The sequence below is a fragment of the Aotus nancymaae genome, unplaced genomic scaffold (assembly GCF_030222135.1).
Source record: "Aotus nancymaae isolate 86718 unplaced genomic scaffold, 86718_ANA_hifiasm-v0.15.2.pri h1tg000041l, whole genome shotgun sequence".
Classification (NCBI taxonomy): Eukaryota; Metazoa; Chordata; class Mammalia; order Primates; family Aotidae; genus Aotus; species Aotus nancymaae.
In genome coordinates, this window is record NW_026988455.1 from 38,118,763 (window position 1) to 38,142,847 (window position 24,085).

The following is a 24,085-nucleotide window of genomic DNA, read 5'->3' on the forward strand; positions in this document are numbered from 1 at the left end:
AATTTTTTTCTCATTCAGGTTCACAAATGCCCTGACTTACGTTGCAGACATAAGTCAGGTTAAAACACTCTTTCAGTAAATGACTGAATAGAGAAATGCCTCCCTCCCATGTGATCTCCTAGATGCTGGGAAGCTAGATCTAAAGAGGAGTAACTCAGTGCCCCTTCTCCTGGACTTCACAGTCCATCCAGAAGGGACAAGTAACTGGCCTGATGTGATAAGCTACAACAACAGGCCTCCCAGCTGGCCCCCAGGTGGAGCGAGATGGGGAAAAGGAGGCATCACAGAGGAAATGTGATTTCATGGTAGGTGGGCTTATAATAGGCCACTCCTCTGTTTTTTGCACCGTGCCTGGACACAAAATCACAGTGACCATATGCAGTTTTATACACTTGCACTAAAATGTGCTACTCATATTCTCTGTGTTGCATATGAACCATGTGAATATTTTGTCATAGACAAAAAAATATTTCACTACCAACACAGTATCTATATTTTTAAGTGTTAGTGTTAGTTCACTCGCTCAGTAGTTGCCTTTCTGCTTCATCTTTCTCAGCTTATTTCTTATCATTTAGTACATCAGATCTGCCAGTGCCTGTGGTTTAAGGTATTATCTATGAAAGAAATCATTTTTTTCTTAAATAGTAAATATTGCTTCAAATATCCTCTTAAAAAATTATTTTAAAGTGTTGAATGATTTTTGGCCGGGCCCAGTGACTCATGCCTAATCCCAGCACTTTGGGAGGTGGAGGTGGGTGGATCACCTGAGGTCAGGAATTTCAGACCAGCCTGTTTAACATGGCAAAACCCTGTCTCTACTAAAAATACAAAAATTAGCGGGGCATGGTGGCCGGTGCCTGTAATTCCAGCTACTCGGGAGGCTGAGGCAGGAGAATCGCTTAAACCCAGGAGGCGGTGGTTGCAGTAAGCCAAGATTGCACCACTGCACTCCAGCCTGGGCGACACAGCGAGACCCCGTCTCTCTTTAAAAAAAAAAAAACAAATGTTTAATGATTTTTTAATGCATTTTCCTTCTTGGTACTTTGTTTTTCTTTGCTTCAGTGTGACAAACGGTGGGAAAACAACACTGGCTAAGAATTTGCAGAAACACCTCCCAAATTGCAGTATCATATGTCAGGATGATTTCTTCAAGGTATCTATAAAACTTCTTAAATAATTTATTTAATACAAAAATGTTTAACCACAAAGTTAATTGAATTACATCCAAGAAGTCTTTGGCAACTGATGTACCTTTTGTATTGAAAGGCTCAGTTGCTGGGGGCATGGCTCACACCTGTAATCCCAGTACTTTGGGAGGCCAAGGCAGGCAGATCACCTGAGGTCGAGAGTTCCAGACCAGCCTGATCAACATGGATAAACCCCGTCCCTACTAATAATACAAAATTAGCCAGGTGTGGTGGCGCATGCCTGTAATCCCAGCTACTTAGGAGGCTGAGGCAAGAGAATCGCCTGAACCCGGAGGGCAGAGGTTGTGGTGAGCCGAGGTCGTGCCATTGCACTCCAGCCTGGGCAACAAGAGTGAAACTCTTGTCTCCAAAAAAAAAAAGTAGGCTCAGCACAATGATGCTACTTATCCACTAGATGGCACTGTCTATCAGTGCTAACTTTCATTGATCGTCCAAAGCATTTATTTATTTATTATTATTATTATTTTTTTTTTTTGAGACGGAGTTTCACTCTTGTTACCCAGGCTGGAGTGCAATGGCGCGATCTTGGCTCACCGCAACCTCCGCCGCCTGGGTTCAAGCAATTCTCCTGCCTCAGCCTCCCGAGTAGCTGGGACTACAGGCGCGCGCCACCGTGCCCAGCTAATTTTTGTATTTTTAGTAGAGACAGGGTTTCACCATGTTGACCAGGATGGTCTCGATCTCTTGACCTCGTGATCCACCCGCCTCGGCCTCCCAAAGTGCTGAGATTATAGGTGTGAGCCACTGCGCCCGGCCCAAAGCATTTATTAAAGACTTCCCGCGCTTTAATCTGTATTATTTATTTCCTACACACCATTTTGATGGGTACTTTATTATTTTTCCAGCCAGAGTCTGAGATAGAGACAGATAAAAATGGATTTTTGCAGTATGATGGTAAGTAGATTTGCCTGTGAAATATTATGTGCTTATGTTAATTTTCTTTTTGAAACACAAAGAACTTCACTATGTTGAATTTGATGGTTCTGTGGAACAAAAATTTGAAAAAAGAACTTTACTATATCTGTGAAGACAGTCTTAAAATGTGTTTAAATATATTTCTGTACTTTAAGCCTGCCTTTCTAGGTTTCTGATTTATGTTGAACTATTTAAATAAGTGAAACCCTTTTTCCAGTTGTTGTTGTTGTTGTTGTTGTTTTTATTATAGAGACAGGGTTTCACCATGTTGGCCAGGATGGTCTCTATCTCCTGACCTTGTGATCCGCCCACTTCGGCCTCCTAAAGTGCAAGGATTACAGGTGTAATAATAAATATAAAATCCCAATTTTATATTTAAAACTGAAAACACTGGGGCTAGGCTTGGAGGCTCACATGTGTAATGCCAGCACTTTGGAAGGCCAAAGCAGGCAGATACTTGAGCTCAGGAGTTTGAGACCAGCCTGGGCAACATAGGGAAATTCCATCTCTACCCAAAAAGAAATACAAAAATTAGCCAGGTGTGGTGGTGCATGCCTGTAGTCACAGCTACTTTGGAGGCTAAGGTGGGAGGATCACTTTGCCCAGGAGGCTGAGGTTGCAGTGAACCAAGATCACACCACTGCACTCCAGCCTATGTGAGAGAGTTAGACCCTGACTCAAAAATATGTATTTTTAAAAATAAAATAATAAAACTGAAAACACTGGAATGATAGATTTTTCTTCTTTTTAACTGAGGTAAAATATGCCTATATACAGAGGTTACAGTGAGCCAAGATCGTGCCCCTGCACTCCAGCACTGGTGGCAGTGTGAAACTATCTCAAAAAAATAAAAGCTCAAGTAATTTACTGTCTTTACCAATCTTAAGTGTACAGTTCAATGGTAATAAATACATTTACATTCTTTTTTTCTCCCTTCATTCCCCGCACGTGCCTCCCCGTCTGGGCTTCTGGTAACCACCAGTCTACTCTCTATCTTCATGAAATCTACTTTTTTTCAGCTCCCACATATGCATGTGAACATGTGATATTTGTCTGTCTGTGCCTGACTTATTTCATTTAACATAATGGCCTCCAGTTCCAGCCATGTTGCTGCAAATAACAGGACTTCATTCTTTTTATGGCCGCAGAATATTCCATTACATATAGACACCATACTTTCTTTGTCCATTTATGCATCAATGGGTACCTAGGTTCATTTCATATTCTGGCTATTTGTGAATAGTGCTACAATAAACATGGGAGTGCAGCTATTTTTTGGATATATTGATTTATTTTATCTTGGATATATACCCAGTAATAGAATTGCTGGATCATATGGTAGTTCTATGTTTAATTTTTTGAGGAATTTCCATACCTCTCCATAGCAGCTGTACTAATTTACATTCCTACCAATAGTGTATGAGGTTTCCGCTTTATCCACATGGGATGATAGAGTTTTCTTCTGAAGCAAGTTAGGCTTGCTGTCGCTCTGCTCATTCCTGCTCTAGAGATGTAGAAGTAGCTACACTGGCCACTCTCAATCCCACCCCATCAGAGAATTTTGCCTGAAGCAAACTATATTCTCTCATTCTTTCAGCTTTCCTTCCTGGTGGCCAAAGTACTAGACAGCTGTGGTTTGGTTTTGTTTTTTTTCACTGTTCAGAAAGGTTTGTAAATATATTTTAGATGGATTCTCCTCATTCCTTACCCCAGGCTAACAGTTTTGAAGCCAAAGGATTACAGTCTATCATAAAACATTTTCTGTAGAGAATATCATGCTAATAGGCTGTTTAATATTTGGTGGTCTTATTAACTTTTATACTTAAAAAGATGATCATTGAGTACTTATACAAACTAGCAACAGAGGGAGCTCTCTTGAAGTCATAAAGTATGTTCTTTATTTTTAACTGATAACCTTTTAGGAAGCGTTATATAATCAGTTCTTAAGACACATGATAGTTTTATGAGAGGCAAAGTTCTTGACTTACTCTCTGTTCTTGTATCTTGAGTTGCAGCCAGGATCTTTTTTTTTTCTCTTCCTCTCTTCCAGAGATTAGTGAGAAAAATCATTACAAAATAAGGGTGAAAAAGAAGGAAAAACATTTTTCAGCAATTGGCAAAGAATTATTATTCCTAATTTTTAATGAATTCTTACAAACTGATAAGAAAAACTAATATCCCAATAGGAAAAGGGCCTAAGGATGTGAATAAGCTGTTCATAGAAGCAGTCAGTTATTGTATTAATAAATGTACCATAAAAGTCAACCTTAAAGAACTGCAAATTACTTTTTTTTTACCACTTACCAAGTAAATGAAGATTTTTAAAGCAATGACAGTTATCCAATGATAGCATGGGCTCAGTAAAACAAAGGCCCTAATATACTTTAGATGGAAGTATATGGATGAATTGGTTGGTACAGCCTTTCTGGAAAGGAGGTTGAGCATGTGTCCCAAACTTAACATGTTCATGCCATGACTTTAAGCATCTCACATCAAGAATCTATCTTAAGGAAAAATTTGAACATTTTAGGTAAATGTACGAATTTAAGGTAAATCAAAGTACTAGTCAAGTCTTTCTAACCACAAACAGGATAGTTTTAAAATGTGGAACTATCAAGTTTTTAGAGGAAATAATTCTATTTTGAATGCAATATAGTTGATTAATATGAAATAAGTCAAAAATTAAAAATCAAAAGATGGCCGGTGTGGTGGCTCACAGCCTGTAAGCCTAGCTCTTTGGGAGGCCAAGGCAGGTTGATTGCTTGAATCCAGAGAGTTCAAGACCAGCCTGACCAACATGGCAAAACCCTGTCTCTACAAAAAATACAAAAATTAGCTAGGTGTGGTCCCCACTACTGGGGAGACTGAGGCGGGAGGATCACTTGAGTCTAGAGGCTTGGGAAGCCAAGTCAGGAGAATCACTTGAACCTGGGAGGCCAAGGCTGCAGTGAGCTGAGGTTGCACCACTGCACTCCAGTCTGGGCAACAGAGTGAGACTCTGTCTCGAAAAAGAAAAAAAAAAGATATAGACTTAAGTATAAGGACATAGAAATATAGGCAGTAAAAGGCTAGGAAAAGATCGACTTGGAAACACCTACTGAAAGAACTGTTATAACTCTAGCAACTATACTAATACCAGACAAAGTAAACTATTTTTCTTTAATTGTACTCTAGGTTCTGGGGTACATGTGCAGATCGTGCAGGATTGTTGCATAGGTACATACATGGCAAGGTGGTTTGCTACCTCCATCCCCCCGTCACCTATATCTGGCATTTCTCCCCTTGTTATCCCTCCCCAACCTCCCCACTCCCTGCTGTCCCTCCCCTAGTTCCCCCTGTAACAGACCCCAGTTTGTGATGCTTCCCTCCCTGTGTCCATGTGTTCTCATTGTTCAACACCCGCCTATGAGTGAGAACATGCGGTGTTTGATTTTCTCTTCTGTATCAGTTTGCTGAGAATGATGGTTTCCAGATTCATCCATGTCCCTACAAAGGACATGAACTCATCATTTTTTATGGCTGCATAGTATTCCATGGTGTATATGTGCCACATTTTCCTTGTCCAATCTATCATCAATGGGCACTTGGGTTGGTTCCAGGTTTTTGCTATTGCAAACAGTGCCGCAATGAACATGCGTGTGCATGCAGACAAAGTAAAATTTAAGGCTGAGTATTACTGAGATAAAGAGAGAGAAATGGCTGGGCACGGTGGCTCACGCCTGTAATCCCAGCACTTCGGGAGACTGAGGCAGGTGGATCATGAGGTCAAGAGATCGAGACCATCCTGGCCAACATAGTGAAACCCCGTCTCTACTGAAAATACAAAAAATTAGCTGGGCATGGTGGCGCGTACCTGTAATCCCAGCTACTCAGGAGGCTGAGGCAGGAGAATTGCTTGAACCCAGCAGGCGGAGGTTGCGGTGAGCAGAGATCGCGCCATTGCACTCCAGCCTGGGTAACAAGAGCGAAACTCCGTCTCAAAAAAAAAAAAAGAAAGAAAGAAAGATCTAATATTCATAACATTGGAGTACTAAGCATTCTATAGTACTTTGTTATGTTAAAGTACTAACTATTGTCTCACAATTCGAGAGAGGCTCTGAGATCCAGGTGTCAGCAGGGTGGCTTCCCTCTGAGGCTGTGAGGGAGACCCTTCGGTGCCCCTCTCCTCGCTTCTGCTGTTTGCTGAAATCTCTGGCAGCACGGCCTTCGGCTGTATCACCTTAGTCACTGACTTCATTTCCACGTGGTGCTCTCCCCATGTGTGTATCTGAATTTTTCCTTTTTTTTCCTTTTGTAACCAATTATATTGGATCAGGTGCCCACCCTACTCTAGTGTGACCTCACCTTAACTGATTATATCTATAATGACCATATTTCCAAATAAAGTCACATTCTGAAGAGCTGGGCATTAGGACTTTAACATAGGGGGACACATTCAACCCATAACAGCAACTAATGGGACTAACAGACAAAAATTACTAATGATGTAACAGATTTGAACAATACAGTTAACTAACTTGACCAAAAACTGACATGTACAGAAGAACATGCACCTAATAACAGCAGAATACATATTTTTTTCTTGAGTACATGGAATATATTAGTCCATATATGCCAGGGCATGGAGCAAACCCTAATACACTTCATGGATTGAAGAAATATAAAAATACTCTAATCACCATGAAGTAAATTAAAAATCAATTACCAAGTGTTTAAAATGTAAGCATTACCCTTTTTTCTGATTTTCAATAACTTTTTCTCATGGAAAATTTCAAACATGCAGAAATCAGCAGAAAAGCATAATGAACTATCTCATGAGTTTGACATCCAATTTTAATAATGATGAACTTTTGGACAATTATATTTCATCTATACCCTCACCCACTCTATTCATCTATATTGTTTTGGAGCAAATCCCAAAACACTTACCTATTCCATGGGTCAAAAGCTAAATCACAATGAAAATTAGAAAATATTTTTAACTGAGTGGTAACAAAAATACGTATGTCAAAACTAGTAAATGGCTGGTTCCAGCCAAGATGGATTCGTCCCGTTGCTCACTGGTCCTCACTCCTACAGTGAAAAAGCCTGGACATAATGCAACAAACAGACAAAGGAAGACTGAAAGAAAAGAAGGAAGCATGCTGGCTAGGGATTCCAGGACATGACGAATGGCATGGCTATGGGATCCCTGGGTTTTCTTTTTGCCTCCTACATATACAGGAGAAGTAAACAACATGGAACCATCCATAGGCACAGAGTAAAAAAGAAACCTGTTCTCTGTAATCAAGGGACAAGGAAAAGGGTGGCCTAGCGGAATAGAAAACTTTTTTTATAATATCCACCCTATGCTAGCCAGACATAAAAGGCAAAACCATCCTCCCCCATGGTGTTGGCTGGGTGCCGAGCTACACTTACAGAAGATCCATCCAGCATTAGCAAGGCAGGCTGAGTAAGCCCTCCACGTCACCCATGGGGGTTGGATTAGTGGAACCAAATGGGGAGGGGCACTTTCACCTCTACCTGGCAATACACAGGTGGAAAGAGGCAGTGTGCAGTGGAGCATGTTCGCACTTCACCTTCCTTACGCAGGTGGTATTAGCTCCTGTCAGCAGAACTCAGTAGAAAGCCGAACTTCTGCCCACAGCTAGCAGCAATGAAACTTAACCAGCACTCTCCTTAACCCCTTCTTCCCACAACTGACCAACTTCCCCCACAACACAGCATCAGCAGGGCCTAACAGGAGGCGGGGCATCCACCCCCACCTGAACCTGCAAGCTCTGCTAGAACAGGGTGACTCTGCAAAGGAAGATTAAACAGGATCTACAGCCTCATAACACAGTATCTAAAATGTCCTGGACACAACTGAGAATCACATGTTATACCAAGAACCCAAAACATCTCAACTTGAGTAAGATAAAAGAATCAACAGTCACCAATACCATGATGACACAGTTGTTGAAATTATCTGACAAAGAATTTAAAGCAGCATTATGAAAAGGCTTTAAACATACTATTGCACACACGCTTGAAACAAGTGGAAAACTAGAATGCCTCAGTAAAGAAATAGAAGATTTGAAAAAAGAACTAGATGGAAATTTTAGAATGGAAAAAATACAATACTCAAATTTAAAAACTCACTGGATTGGCTCAGTAGCAGAATAACTATGACGGAGAAAATAGTGAACTTAAAGACAGAACAATACAAAGTACTCAATCTGAACAACAGAGAGAAAATAGACTGAAAAGAAATGAATAATAATGTGGAACAGTAATGAAAGAAAATATTCATATCATTGGAGTCTCTGAGAGGAGAAACTGTGGGACTAAAGTATTCAAAGAAGTAATGGTTTAAATAGAAAACTTCTCAAACTTAGTTGAAGACATAAAACTTCAAGAATCTAAGCAATCCCCAGATTAAACAAATCTGATTTAAAAAAACAGAGAAGGAACAGATTACAAATACCAAAAGCAAAAAAGGTAATATCACTATAGATCCTACAGATTTTGAAGAGATAAAAGGATATTATGAACACTCTCATTATACAAATAAATTTGAAAAGTTAGGTGAAATTAACAATTTCCTGGAAAGATATCACTTACCAAACTAACAGCAGGACAAAGAAAAAACCTTAATAGTTCTATGTCTATTAAATAAATTAATCCATCATTTAAAAAGCTTTCACTAAAAAACACTCAAGTGCTGATGGCTTAATTCAGTGGTTCTGGAGTGGAGCTGAGAATTTGCATTTCTGACAAGTTCCCAGGTGATGCTAATACTACTGGTTTAAGGACCATACTTGTAAACGTTATATAAGCTACTTTTCTAAAATCACAGCTCGAAAAGTATGTACGTTTTAGAGTTTGACAATGGCATATTTGTGTTCTTTACAAATGGTCTTTTAGTTATTTATATAGAAGAGCTCTTTGGTATATTAAATGTCCTAACTCTTTGCCAAAGACATTACAGATATTTTCCCCCATGTGTCAGATATCTTTCAAATTTATCTGTAGATATTTCATCTTCTAAAAATTTTAAATTTTTGTGTAATCAGGAGAGAATAGAAGTTATAAGTAAAGCAAGGTTAGCCATGGGTTTTGGTTTTCAGAGCTGGTAATAGGGATGTGGGAGTTCACTGTACTTTACTCTCTACTTTTTTGTGTGTTTGAAATTTTCCATAATAAAAATGTTTCAGACACTCTGATTTATCAGTATTAGAGTTTAAATGTGTTATCTAAAATATTTGTTATAGGAGTTTTGAAGGAAAACAAAATGATGGTATATATATTTACAGAATCCTGGATATACTCATCACAAAAAGTCGTATCACAAAATTTTTTTGCCATATTGATTGCATATTTTTGTGTTTGTTTAAAGTACTTGAAGCACTTAACATGGAAAAAATGATGTCAGCCATTTCCTCCTGGAAGGAAAACGCAAGATGCTCTGTGGTATCAACAAACCGGGAAAGTGCTGAGGAAATTCCCATTTTGATCATCGAAGGTTTTCTTCTTTTTAATTATAAGTAAGCATCTCCACCCTAATACTGACTCTGAATGAATGGGGGGAAAAAACTTTGTGAACTAAGTATGCTGTTATTCTAGGCCTCTTGACACTATATGGAATAGAAGCTATTTCCTGACTATTCCATATGAAGAATGTAAAAGGAGGAGGAGGTAAGTTTTGAAATAATCTTTGTGAGTTGTAATTCAAAACAAAAAACATTAGAAGAAAAATGAGGACAGCAACATTATTGAGCAGTGTGTATAGGTCATTTTTCAGAGGCAAGAAGCCTTTAACTCTTTTAAGGTTGGAGCAGGACCTTTTCCCATAAATGGTCATCCACTTGGAGTAAGCCTTATATCAAGGCTTTGGCTCATTTCTCCTAAGTTCTCAAACAAAGCAAGCCTATGGTGATTATGATTTTAGTGTGAGTGTGCCTGTTCCGCCACAGCTACAAAGAACACCAGTTAGTTCAAAGCTTGATCCAACACAGTGGTCTCTCCATCGTTATTTACACTGTTTGTCTCTTAATTCTCTTATAAAGCACTAGAAGGAAAAAGATAAGAATGATAGGAGGATTACAAAGTTAATTTTAGGATCAGAGAACTAAATCCATGTTGCTGTCTTTTTAACTGCCATTGAGTTAAAACATGTAACACATGTCCTAATCCTGTTTAGATTCAACCTGTTAGTGATTTCCCCATTTTCCTCGCCATTAATATTTTACTTTATCAATTGTGTGTTTCTGTCAACATTAAGTTTCCTACGTGTTTTGATAGTACAAGGGTCTATGAGCCTCCAGACTCTCCGGGATACTTTGATGGCCATGTGTGGCCCATGTATCTAAAGCACAGACAAGAAATGCAGGATATCACCTGGGAAGTTGGTAAGTGCCTTTTCTGCCTCCATTCAAGGCCTTTTACTTGTCATTTGCCTCAAAGTATAGCAAAGAAAGGACTTAGAGAAAAGAATAAAGGAGCACTTAAGCAAGAACACTCTGGGCTTCTCCTCTTTCATAGCTGGTTCTCCCGGTTTCTGTTTCTCTCTGTGGCTCTTGTCATCTTCTGGATAGTTATTCATTCAACCAGTATTGAACGAATGCCTTCTGGTGCTTCTCTGGAGATGGTGAGGGGAATAAGGCAGACCCAGCCCCTGCTGTCATGCAGGTGACATTCTGTCGTGGAAACAGGTGCTGTAGACACCAGCTGCCCAAGCCTGTCCTTTCCAGCTGCCCTAAGTTCTGTGACACCAAGCTTTTGGGGACTGCCCAGATCCCAGGGGTCAGGGAAGGCTTACTTGAGGAAGTCACATTTAACCAAACTTCAGTGAGTTTAACTGAACAAAAGAGATGAGTTGGGGAGATAGAAGATCACCCCAGAATGTGAGGTATGGCACACGAAGGGTGCAGGGGACAGGAAGGAATGAGAAGCCCCTGAAAGAAAGGTGGTGTTAAGAAAGGTTTCTGGTAAAGAAAACCAAGGGATAGGATTGATGCTGGTGCTACAGGCAGGGTCCAGACCCTATAAGGCCAGTAGTCTCGGTGAGGACTTTGGTCATTATCCTCAGAGAAGTGGGAAGCTCTCTATAGAGAAGTTTTAAACAAGGACGTGATTGATATAGATTCTTGTTTTAGTTAAGACCCCTCTAGCTGCGTGGAGGATGGAGGAGGATAGATTTATAGGGTGTGATGTTAGACGCCTGCACTCGGTAGAACTGGGTGATAGAACAGATATGGAGGGGGTGGAAAGATGACAGACGCCTCAGCAACTGACGAATGTTAGAAAAAAGTGAAGGCATTGCAGATCTGTAAGGGAGGAATGCATGTCTGTTTTGCATATAATGAGGTTGAGGTGCCTGGGAGACATATGTAGCAGTTTGGAGGTAAGTATCCGGATCTGTGGGCCTGAGCTAAGAAGAGATCACTGGAATAGAAAACTCAATGCAGAGAAGATGGCAGAAGGCTGTTGGATAAGGCAAAGGAGTTAGAACTGATGTATGCTTTTCACAACAAAGGGGACTTGTCCGTGTTGTGAGAAGCCTGTTGACCTCCAGGATGGGTAGCTCTGTCAGAGCCGGGCGGAATGCACACGGAGTTTATCCCCAGGGCCAAAGCTGAGATTCTGGCTGGACCACCTCCAACCTGGACCATTGGTTGCAAGAACATCCTCTTGATTCCCTTCTCTCCCTTTTAACTAAAATGCAAATCTAATCAGGTGCCTGCCCTGCTTGAATACTTTCAGTCATCTCCAGATCTTTGGGATAAAATCCAAACAGCCAGAAGTTAAGGCCTCTAATGATTGAGGTGCTGAGGTACAGTCTTGCTCTAAAATCTCATCTCACGCTGTTTCCAAAGCTTCCCCATATTCTACCATTTCAAATGGTGCATCAGTGCTCTTGCCTCTCCCTACCCATGCTGTTTTCTGACCAGAAGGCCCTTTCCTTCCTTTAACCTAGACAACTTCTGCTTTTTCTCCAAAGCTGCTTATGCCAGTTTTATTAAAAATACATATTTTCTCTGATAGCTGAAAACACACATACAAACACACACACACACAAAACACATATTTTCTGAGCCTGGTGAATTCTGAGTTAGTACATGTGTTGCAGATCCACGACCAGCTTCCCAGGTGATCCTCATGTATAAGTATGTTCAAGAATTACTCTTCAGGTGACACCTTCAGTGCTCCTGAAGTGCCATGTGCCCAATACCATTTTCTTTCTTCTGTTTCTTTCCCTTCTTTCCTGTTTTCTTCTTTCTTTCTCTTCTCTTTTATTTAAATAATTTTCACATAAGCCAGTGTGGATTTATCTGTAACGATCAAAATTTTTGACTTATTATACCTGGCTAGCATCTATTTCCTTCTTTAATCACTATTAATTTCCTTTTAAGTTATGGTCCTGGGTGCTTTGGTTAAACCTACTGGCATTTACAAGAGATGTCAGGTGCCAAAGTAAACATTATATATTAATAAGCCCGTTAGCATTTGAACCACTCTCTTTTCCCCTTGCAGTTTACTTAGATGGAACAAAATCTAAAGAGGACCTCTTTTTGCAAGTATATGAAGATCTCATACAACAATTAGCAAAGCAAAAGCGTAAGTATTAATGCTAACAACGTGGATGGTAGAGGAGACATAGCCAGGGAAATCATTCAATACGTATGAAAGAATGGAATACCAGAATGCTAATGTAGGAGTGATCGTGTTCGTTCATTCTTTGCTTTGAGGATAATTCAGAATCAGAAATTCTGGGAGGGTGGTTGGAAACTCAATTATTATGTCTGTCCGTTTTTAGAGGTGAAACCATTTACCCTTTGTTACATCTCTTAATGATATTTATGTGATTTTCTTTAAAATTTTTAGAGATGGCTTTCCCAAATGGGACTGGAAGTATCCTTTGGGCAGAGTGTAATTAAAATGCTGATGAATTTGTTTTAGTATGTCCAGAGCGCCCCTATTCTTTTATTCCCTTAAAGACATTCCATAAAATTTCTACTTTCCAAATGCCTCAAAAATAAACAAAAGATTTTTTACAGTATTATGAAGTGTTTATTTAAGCTTTTCATATTGGACAGCACTTTTTGCAAGTGACAGAAATCTGCCTTAAATATGGCTTCAGCAGAACAGGGGTTCTTCAGCAGAACAGGGGTACTTCCGCAGAACAGGGGTACTTCAGCAGTACAGGGGTTATGGTTATGGTGGCTTCAGGCTCAGCTGGATTAACCCATTTATGCCTAGTGTTCCATTGTTGGAACGCTAAGCTTGTGGGAGTTATTTATATCCTACTGCTTAAAGTCATCACCAAGGTCTGGTTTTTCACAAAAAGAATTTGCAATCTCCAGCATAAATGGGTTAAGGAAGTCAAATAAGGTCTTCAGGACCCTGCTTCTATTCTACCTCTATTTAGGGTTTATTTTGAAGTCAGGCTCTCCACTGACGTGGTGTCTGTTGACAACAACATCCTCCTAGGTCCATCAGTCCCAGTATAAAAAGATAGCCTTTTTCAGGATTTGACCACGAGTTGATAAATGTTGGAGCTGGGTGTTGAGTACAAGGAGGTTCATATTTATTCCATTTCTTTTGTATAAGTTTGAAATTCTTTAAATAGGTTTTTAAAAAACAATATTCTATTGTACCCCAGATTAAAAGCCCAGATGATTGGTCCTGCTGGACCACATGGCTTGCAAAACCAATCACTATGGCCAGGGAGATGGCATACTCTCATTGGCTGGGCCTAGATCTCATAACCCATCTTGTAATTGAATACCCCACCTAAGACTTTTTTATTTTAAAAATTTCCCTGGCCGAATACAGTGGCTCACATTTGTAATACCAGCACTTTGGGAGGCCAAATTGGGAGGATCACTTGAGGTCAGGAGTTTGAGACCAGCCTGAGCAGTATAGTGATACTCGATTTCTACAAAAATTAAAAATTTTTTTTAAATTATCTGGGCATGGTAGCATACACCTATAATCTCAGCAACTCAGGATATTGAGGTGAGAAGATTGCTTGAGCCCAGGAGGTCAAGGCTGCAGTGAGCCATGATTGTGCCATTGCACTCCAGCTTGGGAGACAGACAGCCCTATCTCTAAAAATTAAAAAATTAAAAAATTTCTCAAAGAGAAAGCAGGGCAGGAGGTAGAAACTAGAAGAAGAAGGTCAAAAAAACATGCTGGAAGGACAAAACTGTAGATCTAGCTGTTGTTATATTTGAACTATTTGAATCAAAAGGATTTCCAGCCAGGTGCGGTGGCTCATGCCTGTAATCCCACACTCTGGGAGGCTGAGATGGGCAGATCACCTGAGGTCGGGAGTTCGAGATCAGCCTGACCAACCTGGAGAAACCACGTCTCTACTAACAATACAAAGTTAGCCAGGTGTGGTGGTGAAAGCCTGTAATCCCAGCTACTCATGAGGCTAAGGCAGGAGAATCACTTGAACCTGGGAGATGGAGGTTGCAGTGAGCCGAGATCGTGCCATTGCACTCCAGCCTGGGCAACAAGAGTGAAACTCCATTTCCAAAAAAAAAAGGATTTCTTTGGCTAACACCGGCAAAATGCAATCATCAACTAGCTCAGAGAAGACACTGTGACTCACTCCAGCAGTGAAGAATATTATATATATATATATATATATATATATATTTTTTTTTTTTTTTTTTTTTTGTGAGAAGCAACTGCCCTAGTCCAAATGTAGTCCTTCCTCAGTAAGAATTAGATTTCCTACATCCTCAATAAATTCCTCTTTGACTAGGAGACTAAGCCCAACTAGGCAGCTCATTCATCCTAAACACTGTTGATTTCAGGATCAGCCCATTATATAGGCATGAACCCATTTGAAGGAATTTCAGGACCTTTTATTTTATTTTATTTTATTTTTTTGAGATCAAGTCTCACTCTGTCACTCAGGCTGGACTACAATGGTGCAGTCTTGGTTTACTGGAACATCCACCTTCCTGGTTCAAGCGATTCTCCTGCCTCAGCCTCCCGAGTAGCTGGGATTACAGGTGCCTGCCATCATGCCCAGCTAATTTTTGGATTTTTAGTAGAAATGGGGTTTCACCATGTTGGCCAGACTCATCTCAAACTCCTGACCTCGTGATCCACCTGCCTCGGCCTTCCAAAGTGCTGGGATTACAGGTGTGAGCCACCGCACCCAGCCAGGACCATTTTAAATTTTCTTCTTGCAAGTTGAATTTAGAGTCCTTGCCAGATGCCCACCCACCCCTGCCATCTGTTACTCTGATGAAAGTCAGGCCTCCCATAATGAATCTCAGAGCAGCAACATGAGTAGATTTAGAGGATGTGGGATGAAGGGAGGGGCTCGGCCTTTATAAATGATAGCACATGAGCCAGAGCCACTTCTCTGAGAGTTATTGGCTCCCCTTTCTGTCCCTAATGAGGCACTTCCAGGAGTGTTTTGGCTGTTGGACACCTATAGCTCTCTGTCTTCTCAGCAATGGCCAGTGTTTGGGTCCAACTTTCCTTTTTGACTAAATCATACACTTGAGTTTGGCCTTATGATCTACCTGCTGATAAAGATGAAAATAGCCTTGGTCATGTAGCTCAGGTAAATTGCAACCAGTTCCCTCCCAAATTCAGCCTTCACCATCTGTTCCAAGGCCCAACAACAGCTGGCATGTTTTGACAGGTGCTGCTAGCCCACAAGAATGTGCATTTCTCTGTGTGACGCCCCTTCTCTTTCCTTCCCTACATCCTAGAGGCAGGCAGGAAAGTATTCAGCTATGCCATTTGAGGCTTCTAGATACTAAAGTTTTTTTAAAAAAACAAAAAACAAAACTTAAAAGAGGCATAAAAACAGAAATACATCAGCTTTTCTTTTCTTTTTTGAGACGGAGTTTTGCTCTTATTCCCCAGACTGGAGTGCAGTGGTGTGATCTTGATTCACTACAGCCTCTGCCTCCTGGATTCAAGCAATTCTGCCTCAGCCTCCTGAGTAGCTGGGACTGCAGGCGCCCACCACCATGCCTGGCTAATTTTTGTATTTTTAGTAGAGACGGGGTTTCACCATGTGGCCAGGGTGGTCTTGATCTCTTGAACTCGTGATCCGCCTGCCTCGGCCTCCCAAAGTGCTGTGATTACAGGTGTGAGCCACCGCGCCCAGCCATACATCAGTTTTTCTTACCTCCAACATGTATGCTGGTTTTTCTCAGTTACATAAGTTACTATTTTATTTATAGAAACCTGTCACCTTTCCTAGTTCTTCTATCCACAGGCAAAGCTGTCCTGAAAGTGCCCTCAGCATAGCCTGGTTTAACCCTGAGCTGGGAAGGCTTTCACTGTTTCCAGTGACTAATCTTCAGGGTTTTCTTTCACATCCCATAAACCTGTTTAGCTAAATTTCAGTCTTAAGTACATAAAATCATAATTATGATTGAGGGAATGTGTTCTCTTTCCCGGTCCACAGAGGGTGTAGTTTCAAGGGCAAGAACTTCCCAGTGCCATGCCCCACTCCCATCTCTCTCCATCCAGAGATTTAACGGTGCAGGGGCGGGAGAGGTCAAAAGTCAATCACTCACTCCAGCAGAAGTTTAAAGGAACTTTTTTCCTTGGCCGGTGGGTGAGGGGAATTCCTCCCAGGTTAAAAGTCCTTGTCCCCACACCCAGCCAGATTTCCCCTCTGGAGTCCCCTTCCACACTCTTCGTGGACGTTTTCTCTCTTCTTCTTTTTCTCTTTCTCTACCTAAATAAAATCACTTTCTGCAAACTGTCTTTGGAATCTGGAATTTTACTTCACGAATGCACCTGCTGTGGTCCCCTCTCTCATTCTTGAGAAAGCAGGAGACCAAGAACCTTGGAGAAACGTCCTCTCAGGGGAACTGAGTGCTCCCCTGAACCCCAAAACCTGGAAACATGATAACATAATAATAATGAAGAAGAAACAAGAAAGACTGAATTTAATTATTAATGAAACAATAAATAACCCAGCAGAGTAAGGGAATGGAGTTACACATTTAATTTAATCCTTATTTAAATCCAAAGTGCGAGGCAAAATGTAATCATTTCCTTATTCTTACTAAAACAAAGTAGTCTAGCCACCAGGAACGTTCAAACTCCCTTTACAAATGTTTATTTTCATCTCATTATAAAAACATATTGTTTTAAAAGGTTTTTATTTTCTGTATGTATGTATGTATTGATTGATTGATTTTGAGATGGGGTCTTGTTCTGTCACCCAGGCTGGAGTGCAGTGGCGCGATCTTGGCTCACTGCAACCTCCACCTTCCGAGTTCAAGAGATTCTCCTGCCTCAGCCTCCTGAGTAGCTGGGATTACAGGCATATGCTACCACGCCCTACTAATTTCTGTATTTTCAGTAGAGATGAGATTTCACCATGTTAGCCAGGCTGGTCTCAAACTCCTGACGTCAGGTAGTCACCCACCTCAGCCTCCCAAATTGCTGGGATTACAGGCATGAGCCATTGTGCCCTGCCTTTTTAAATGTTTAACATAAAGCAAAAGGGAGGAAGTAATCACCTGTGTTCCTGCCAATCATCAGCGTTAACATTTTAATGAGTACACAGCCAGTCTTTTTGCTGTTCACATCAATCTCTCTTTTACAAGACTGCAGGGACAGTATGGTTAATCAGCCATGCTGATCTCTGTTTTTAAATTAGTATTTAATATTTATGTAGCTTTATAGAGTTCATTATATAATGAAACTAAGTATCTCTTCCAGTTTAAAAAAAAATCAAGGCTGTTTTGTACACTGAAGAGAAATGTAAGACTTGACATTGATATTTTAGTACAGAAGAAAGAGGTCACACGTCTAGTTCCAAATCAAAGAAATAAGGAATTGCAAAATGAAATTTAATTATTAACTGTTTGTATTTTTCTTGTTAAATTTAAAGATAAACTATTATCTTGTTATACAATTATACTATAGTATAATTATCTAGTAGAGTAGTCCAGATTAACATAAGATCACTTAACCATTTACCAATTGTTGGATATTTACTGTTACAAGTGTTTCACATGGATAAATCACATGCTATATAAAAATATCTGCAGATACTCTTTATTGGTTTTCTTCTTTTTGAATTATACCCCTGGAGTAAATTGTCAGAAGTGTCACTTGTGTAGTCAAAGGATATAATCATGTTTATATTTCCCATATTTCGAAAATGAAATACTACACTAAAAAGTGTGTGTTCTCCAACATGAGCTGTGTAATAAGAATGTGGTAGGTGTATCATTGAATTTCTGTGCCAAAACAAGTATTCCACTGGGCTTCCTTTGTTTAAGAAAGGGATTAAAGGTAATAATACTTTCCCCACATCAAGGGTAATACTCCAAAACAAGGATTATACTGCAGACAGCCACCCTTGTGGTTTTATTCTAGTCTTCAAACTATTTCATCCCTGAAGTCAAGGATTATTATACCAATTGCAAGTGATATTGGATATCTATCTGATATTTTAAGATATGCTTTAAATTTAATGCAGGGATTAAAAGAATGGGACTTAGACTCAATTTAGTTATTTACAGGAAACCAGCATTTTTGGCTCCAGAATCCCTGTAATTTTAGCATCCCTAGATTTACTATTGTTGATGTAAAGATTTAATATAATGAGAATTGGAATTCTCCATTAATTTCTTTTTATATTTATTCCCAAGGTTTGCAAGTAACAGCATAAAGGTGGAATACAGCAAATCCTTCCTGAAGTGAATTGAGAAACTCAAAGGAGTAATTAAGAACCTTAACCAAGATACAGTGTGAACTGTGACTGCCATTGTGTCATATGTTTGATTTTATTGCACATGGTTTTACCAACATATGGAACGGTAAATATCTGTGCCAGTGGACAGGACTCTACCTTAGCAAGTTGCTCCCTCTCCAGGGAGCACATAGATATAGCAGAGCTCATAGTGAGTCAGAACGTCTCCACTTTCTGAACCTAGCTCTGTAACAGTGATTGGCAAACTTATCTAACTGGAGCTCAGAGTAAGAAATAAGGATTACATCACCATCCAATATATGTAGAGTTCATTTGTGTGTGTTTGTGTATATGTAGGTGTGTATATGTGTGTGCGATACATATATACATCAAGTATCACAAGACATTGACCATATATGTTATGCACTGTGATAGTTTTCCATCTTTAACTTTAAAAAATATGTTGATTGCAACCACAGTTTGAAAAATGTTGCTCCATACCATCCCATACCAACACTCACCACCTGCAAATAATAGCATAACTAAGAGCTGCAGTCACATTGAATAAATCAACAATTTGCTGCTAGATCAGGATTATTTGTGTATTTTGTCGTGTGGGGTTTTTGTTTGTTTGTTGGTTTGGTTTGGTTTTCTGCATGTACCTAACACCATTGTTGAGACTTTGTTATGAACAGGGTTTGTTGGGTTTTGTTGTTTTTTTCTTTTCCCCTCGTTCATTTTGTTTTTGTCAAACCAGTGGTCTAAAATCACAGAAATAAGCAGTTACTTAAGTCATGCGAAATCCAGGGGACCTATCTTTGGAAAGCAAAGGTGGGAGATCTGAATTGTGTGATCTCTTAGGGCTGCTTTCAATGCTGGAATTTAAATTATGTACTGAACAATATTTTGCTTATTAATAACAAAATGATTGCACACTACCATCTCAATCTTTATAAATATATTGTTACATTAACCATTCTCTACAAACTCATTTGGTCAGCTCTCATTATTTCTTTATTTCTAACTAGCTTGCACTCACTCAGTGATGACTGGACAATTCTTTGGATCCCACACACTACAAAAAATACAAAAACAAAACCCAGGCACAAATTACAGTTCATCCACTCAGTAACCATGACTTCAATCAAGCTATTTAAAGTCTTGGTTTTCTCTTTTTAAGATGGAGGATATCAACAGTATTTAGAATGGGTATAGCATAGAATGAGGATAAAGTTCAAATTTTTTAATGTGGCCTCCAGGGTTTTCTCTGATCTGGCGTCTGTGTACCTCTCTACCCTCATTTCACATGGGAACTGGATCATATAGTCACTTCTCCCTGAAAGGGAGGCTGGGAAGATGTCATGATAGTTTCAGAGCAACTGTGACTCTGCCTTGGGATGTTGCCACTGAACAATATCAAGGATCTTTTAGTGAGGAAATAGGAAAGCATCGAAGATGCCTGCTACAGACTTTTCCTGCATACCTTCCCTGGCCATGACTTTATCAAGCTTGGGTTGTTGTAATTTGTGTTATTAATACAGTAGAAGAGGTTTTTTTGTTTTGTTAGGATAAAAATAGAGTATAGATATGATTATTAAACTTCACTTCTAAGAATTTCTGAGATGCCCTCTTCTCCCCCTCCCCACTACAAAGGCATGGCCCTGCTGAGTAAGAATCATCAGTTTTCTCCCCATTTCCGTATACAAAGGTCAGAGAAAATATCTTTATCTTGCAAAAAAAAAAAAAAAACTTAAAGAGCATTGAAAAGGAACATTCCAGTAATTTGGGGAAGAAATAAGTATCTTTTTGCTCACCAGTATCAATGAGAAATAGGAATTTGAAATAAGAATACCAGTGCTTCATTTCTGCATGTACAATGATTCACATTACAGTTACTCTTTATTAGAGGAGTTAATGGTGGTACTGTTTTCTGTTTAGAAAGATAAAATATATATTTGACAAGGAACAAATCTGCTGAAGTCTTCACTTTCTGTGCATAAATAACCCCAGTCCCTTTAAGATGAGTTTGCTATAGGAAGGCTTCATTGTGTTTAGTATTAAATTAAACATGGGTTTGATTTCAAAGGTTTGAAAGACACATAGACTATTACACTAAAGGATGAGATTCAAGCCAAATAGTTTATAGACTATTACACTAAAGGATGAGATTCAAGCCAAATAGTTTATCTTTTAAATATATGTTTGTGATATATGACACAAAATGTTGAAGTATTAGTCCAACACTATATCTGAATATTGAAACTGAAACCAGAGCTGTCCAACACCATGCAAATAGCTGGTGACAGGACCAGGCCACAATCCTGACATTATGCAAGCATGCACACATTTTTCATTTTAGACAAAGAATGACAGAAAAATAGGCTGCTAGAATACATCATCTCTCCTTCCCTATTTTAAGGGATCAAATTAAGGCGCCTGGAAAGGAAAGAACCGTGTCAGGGAAAAACGAAGCTTTCTGTTCTGCACTTTTGGAGCCTAGTTAAGGATGCAAGCCAGCTCACAAGCTTATCCATGGTGTAAGGAACAGTGCTGAGGTCCTGGAGCTCCATGCTACCATCTGGCTGTGTTTGTCTGTGGTTTGTGGCTCCAGCTGTTCTTTCAATATGCCATCAATGGTGGGGAATTAAGAAAAAGCAGGCCAGGTGTGGTGGCTCACACCTATAATCCCAGCATTTTGGGAGGCCAAGGCGGGTGGATCACCTGAGTTCAGGAGTCCGAAACCAGCCTGGCCAATATGGTGAAACTCCATCTCTACTAAAAATACAAAAATTAGCCAGGTATGGTGGCATGCATCTGTAGTTCCAGCTACTTGGGAGGCTGAGAAAGGAGAATCGCTTGAACCCAGGAGGTGGAGGTTGCAGTAAGCCAAGATTGTGCCACTGCACTCCAGCCTGGGCGACAGAATGAGATATCGTCTTAAAAGAAAAGAAAAGAAAAGAAAAGATATGGAAAAGGCATTACTCTCCTGTGCATATACAGAAATAGATGAAAATTGCAATAGCAGCTTTTGGGCCCTAATCAGAGTAGCATAACATGCAGATAAGAGAACACCAAAAGCAAAACTTCTTACCACAGTGAGCATATCTGATGCATTCATGTTCTTGAGTCCAGAAATGCAAAAGTAAATACATAGTAATACATTCCACTTCCAGATCCTAGAAAAGTTAAGTTGTCTTCTTCAAGATTAGAAATAGAGACTAGGCTGGGTATGCAGAAAGCTGAGATGAGAGGATTGCTTGAGCCCAGAAGCTCCAGGCTGCAGTGAGCCGTGCTTATGCCACTGCACTCCAGCCCAGGTGACAGAGCAAGAAGACTTTGTCTCAAAAAAGAAAAAAAGAAAAGAAATAGAGCCTAGGCTGGATGTGGTAGCTCATGTCTGTAATTCCAGGCTTTGGGAGGCTGTGGTGGGAGGATCAATTGAGGCTAAGAGTTTGAGACCAGCCTGGCAGTATAGTGAGACCCCATCTCTACAAAAAATTTAAAACTTAGCCACACATGGTGACTCATGCCTGTAGTCCTAGCTATGTGGGAGGCTGAGGCAGGAGGATCACTGGAGCCCAGGAATTTGAGGCTGCAGTGAGCTATGATTGTGCCATTGCATTCCAGCCTGGGTGACAGTGATCTTGTCTCTGGAAAAAAAAAAAAGGAGAAACTAAAACTCATACAAACAAATCCTATTGACTCTTCTCTTCAAGCTTGCACAAGCAGATTCCTGGAACTTCCTGCATCTGGCAGTGGTTTCCAGACCTTAGCATGTGTCAAAATCACTTGGAGAATTTGTCAGAATGTAGATTGCTAGTCCCCAACCCCAGAGGTTCTGATTCAGTAAGTTTGGAATAGGGCCCTAAAATTTGCATTTCTAGCATGTTTCTAGGTGATGCTGATGTTGATTACCCAGGGACAACACTTTCAGAATTCCAGCACTATAGTGGACAAGTAGCCGCTTCCAGGCTCAGAAGGGCGCACACTGAATTGTTACTTGGATACTAAAAATCTGAAAGTACCAGTATTAGCCCCTAAGATATTGCAGAATCACTCTTATACCAGTTATCGATTTTACTAACATTTAGTTCCAAATTCTCCCTTTTTGTGTCATCTGTGAAAATGAATCTGGGCCCTTTAAATGTTTTTCTTTTGCCAAGTGGCATAATGTTTAGCACTGTCAGTAGAAGGCGCTGGAGAGACACCACAGAAGGAAATGGTTTTGCCTTTTGGTTCCTGTGTGCTTGCTTGCCAGGTGACTGCAGCAAGCATGACTTCCCCAGGTTTCAGTTCCTGCAGTGCATGGCAGAGAGCAGCACCCCAGGGCCAGCTGCTGCAGTGGAATGCCTCTAGAGAATACCTCCCCATGAGCAGATTTTCCATGGCACCCCAGAGGGTGGATTTCCCCGAAATTCTAGAGAATAGATTTCCAGCAAATTATGCCAACATGACACCAGAGCTACTTTCTTTAGTGCCCTCTCCAACAAGGTCTGGCCCTCCTTCCTACCAAAGCTCTTCCTTTTGTGGCTGTTACTTTTTTTTTTTTTTTTTTGGAGACAGAGTTTTGCTCTGTCACTCCGGCTGGAATGCAGTAGCGCAATCTTGGCTTACTGCAATCTGTCTCCCAGGTTCAAGCAGTTCTCCTGCCTCAGCCTCCCAAGTAAGTGGGATTACAGGCCTGCGCCACCATGCCCAGCTAATTTTGGTATTTTTAGTAGAGACAGGGTTTCACTATGTTGGCCAGGCTGGTCTCGAACTCCTGACCTCAAGTGATCCACCCCTCTCTACCTCCCAAAGTGTTGGGATTACAGGCATGAGCCACTGCACCCAGCCAGCTGTTACTTTTATCTTTTCTTAGAGTTCTCTCTTTACTTCTTACTAGCCAATCCTTTGTTTATATTTTATATAATAGCTAACTATATTTCTTTGTTAAATTATTTATATGTATCTATATATTATATTTTTATGTTTTTTTACAGCCCTTTTTAAAGCATGAATGTTTTATATTTTACCTATTTAAGTAGATTTAAATAAATATACTTAAAACATATTTACACATTTATATGTAATTTACCTATTACTAAATTTATATAAATACAATCATCAGATTTTTAAAATATATTTATTTTATATAAAGAATTTATATAATTCTTTTTGTTGTTGTTTTGTTTCTTGAGACAGAGCCTCCCTCTTGTCACTCAGGCTGGAGTGTGGTGGCACAGTCTCAGCTCACTGCAACCTCTGCCTCCCAGGCTCAAGTGATTCTCATGTCTCAGCT

General features: G+C 40.0%; 1 protein-coding gene across 4 annotated transcripts in view; it reads left to right on the forward strand.

Annotated features, from left to right (window-relative positions):
* The window catches only part of NMRK1 (nicotinamide riboside kinase 1), a 28,784-nt gene extending 9,007 nt beyond the window's left edge, over positions 1 to 19,777 (forward strand). For 3 of the 4 annotated variants that reach the window (XM_021669243.2, XM_021669244.2, XM_021669245.2), the window contains exons 3-9: positions 1,063 to 1,153; positions 2,054 to 2,102; positions 9,502 to 9,649; positions 9,729 to 9,800; positions 10,407 to 10,513; positions 12,639 to 12,722; positions 18,764 to 19,777. In XM_021669243.2, the coding sequence (XP_021524918.2) occupies positions 1,063 to 1,153; positions 2,054 to 2,102; positions 9,502 to 9,649; positions 9,729 to 9,800; positions 10,407 to 10,513; positions 12,639 to 12,722; positions 18,764 to 18,783 (571 nt within the window). In that variant the 3' untranslated portion in view covers positions 18,784 to 19,777. The remainder of the gene's footprint in view (positions 1 to 1,062; positions 1,154 to 2,053; positions 2,103 to 9,501; positions 9,650 to 9,728; positions 9,801 to 10,406; positions 10,514 to 12,638; positions 12,723 to 18,763) is intronic. The other variant, XM_021669247.2, reaches the window with a different exon arrangement.
* The last annotated feature ends 4,308 nt before the right edge of the window (positions 19,778 to 24,085 follow it).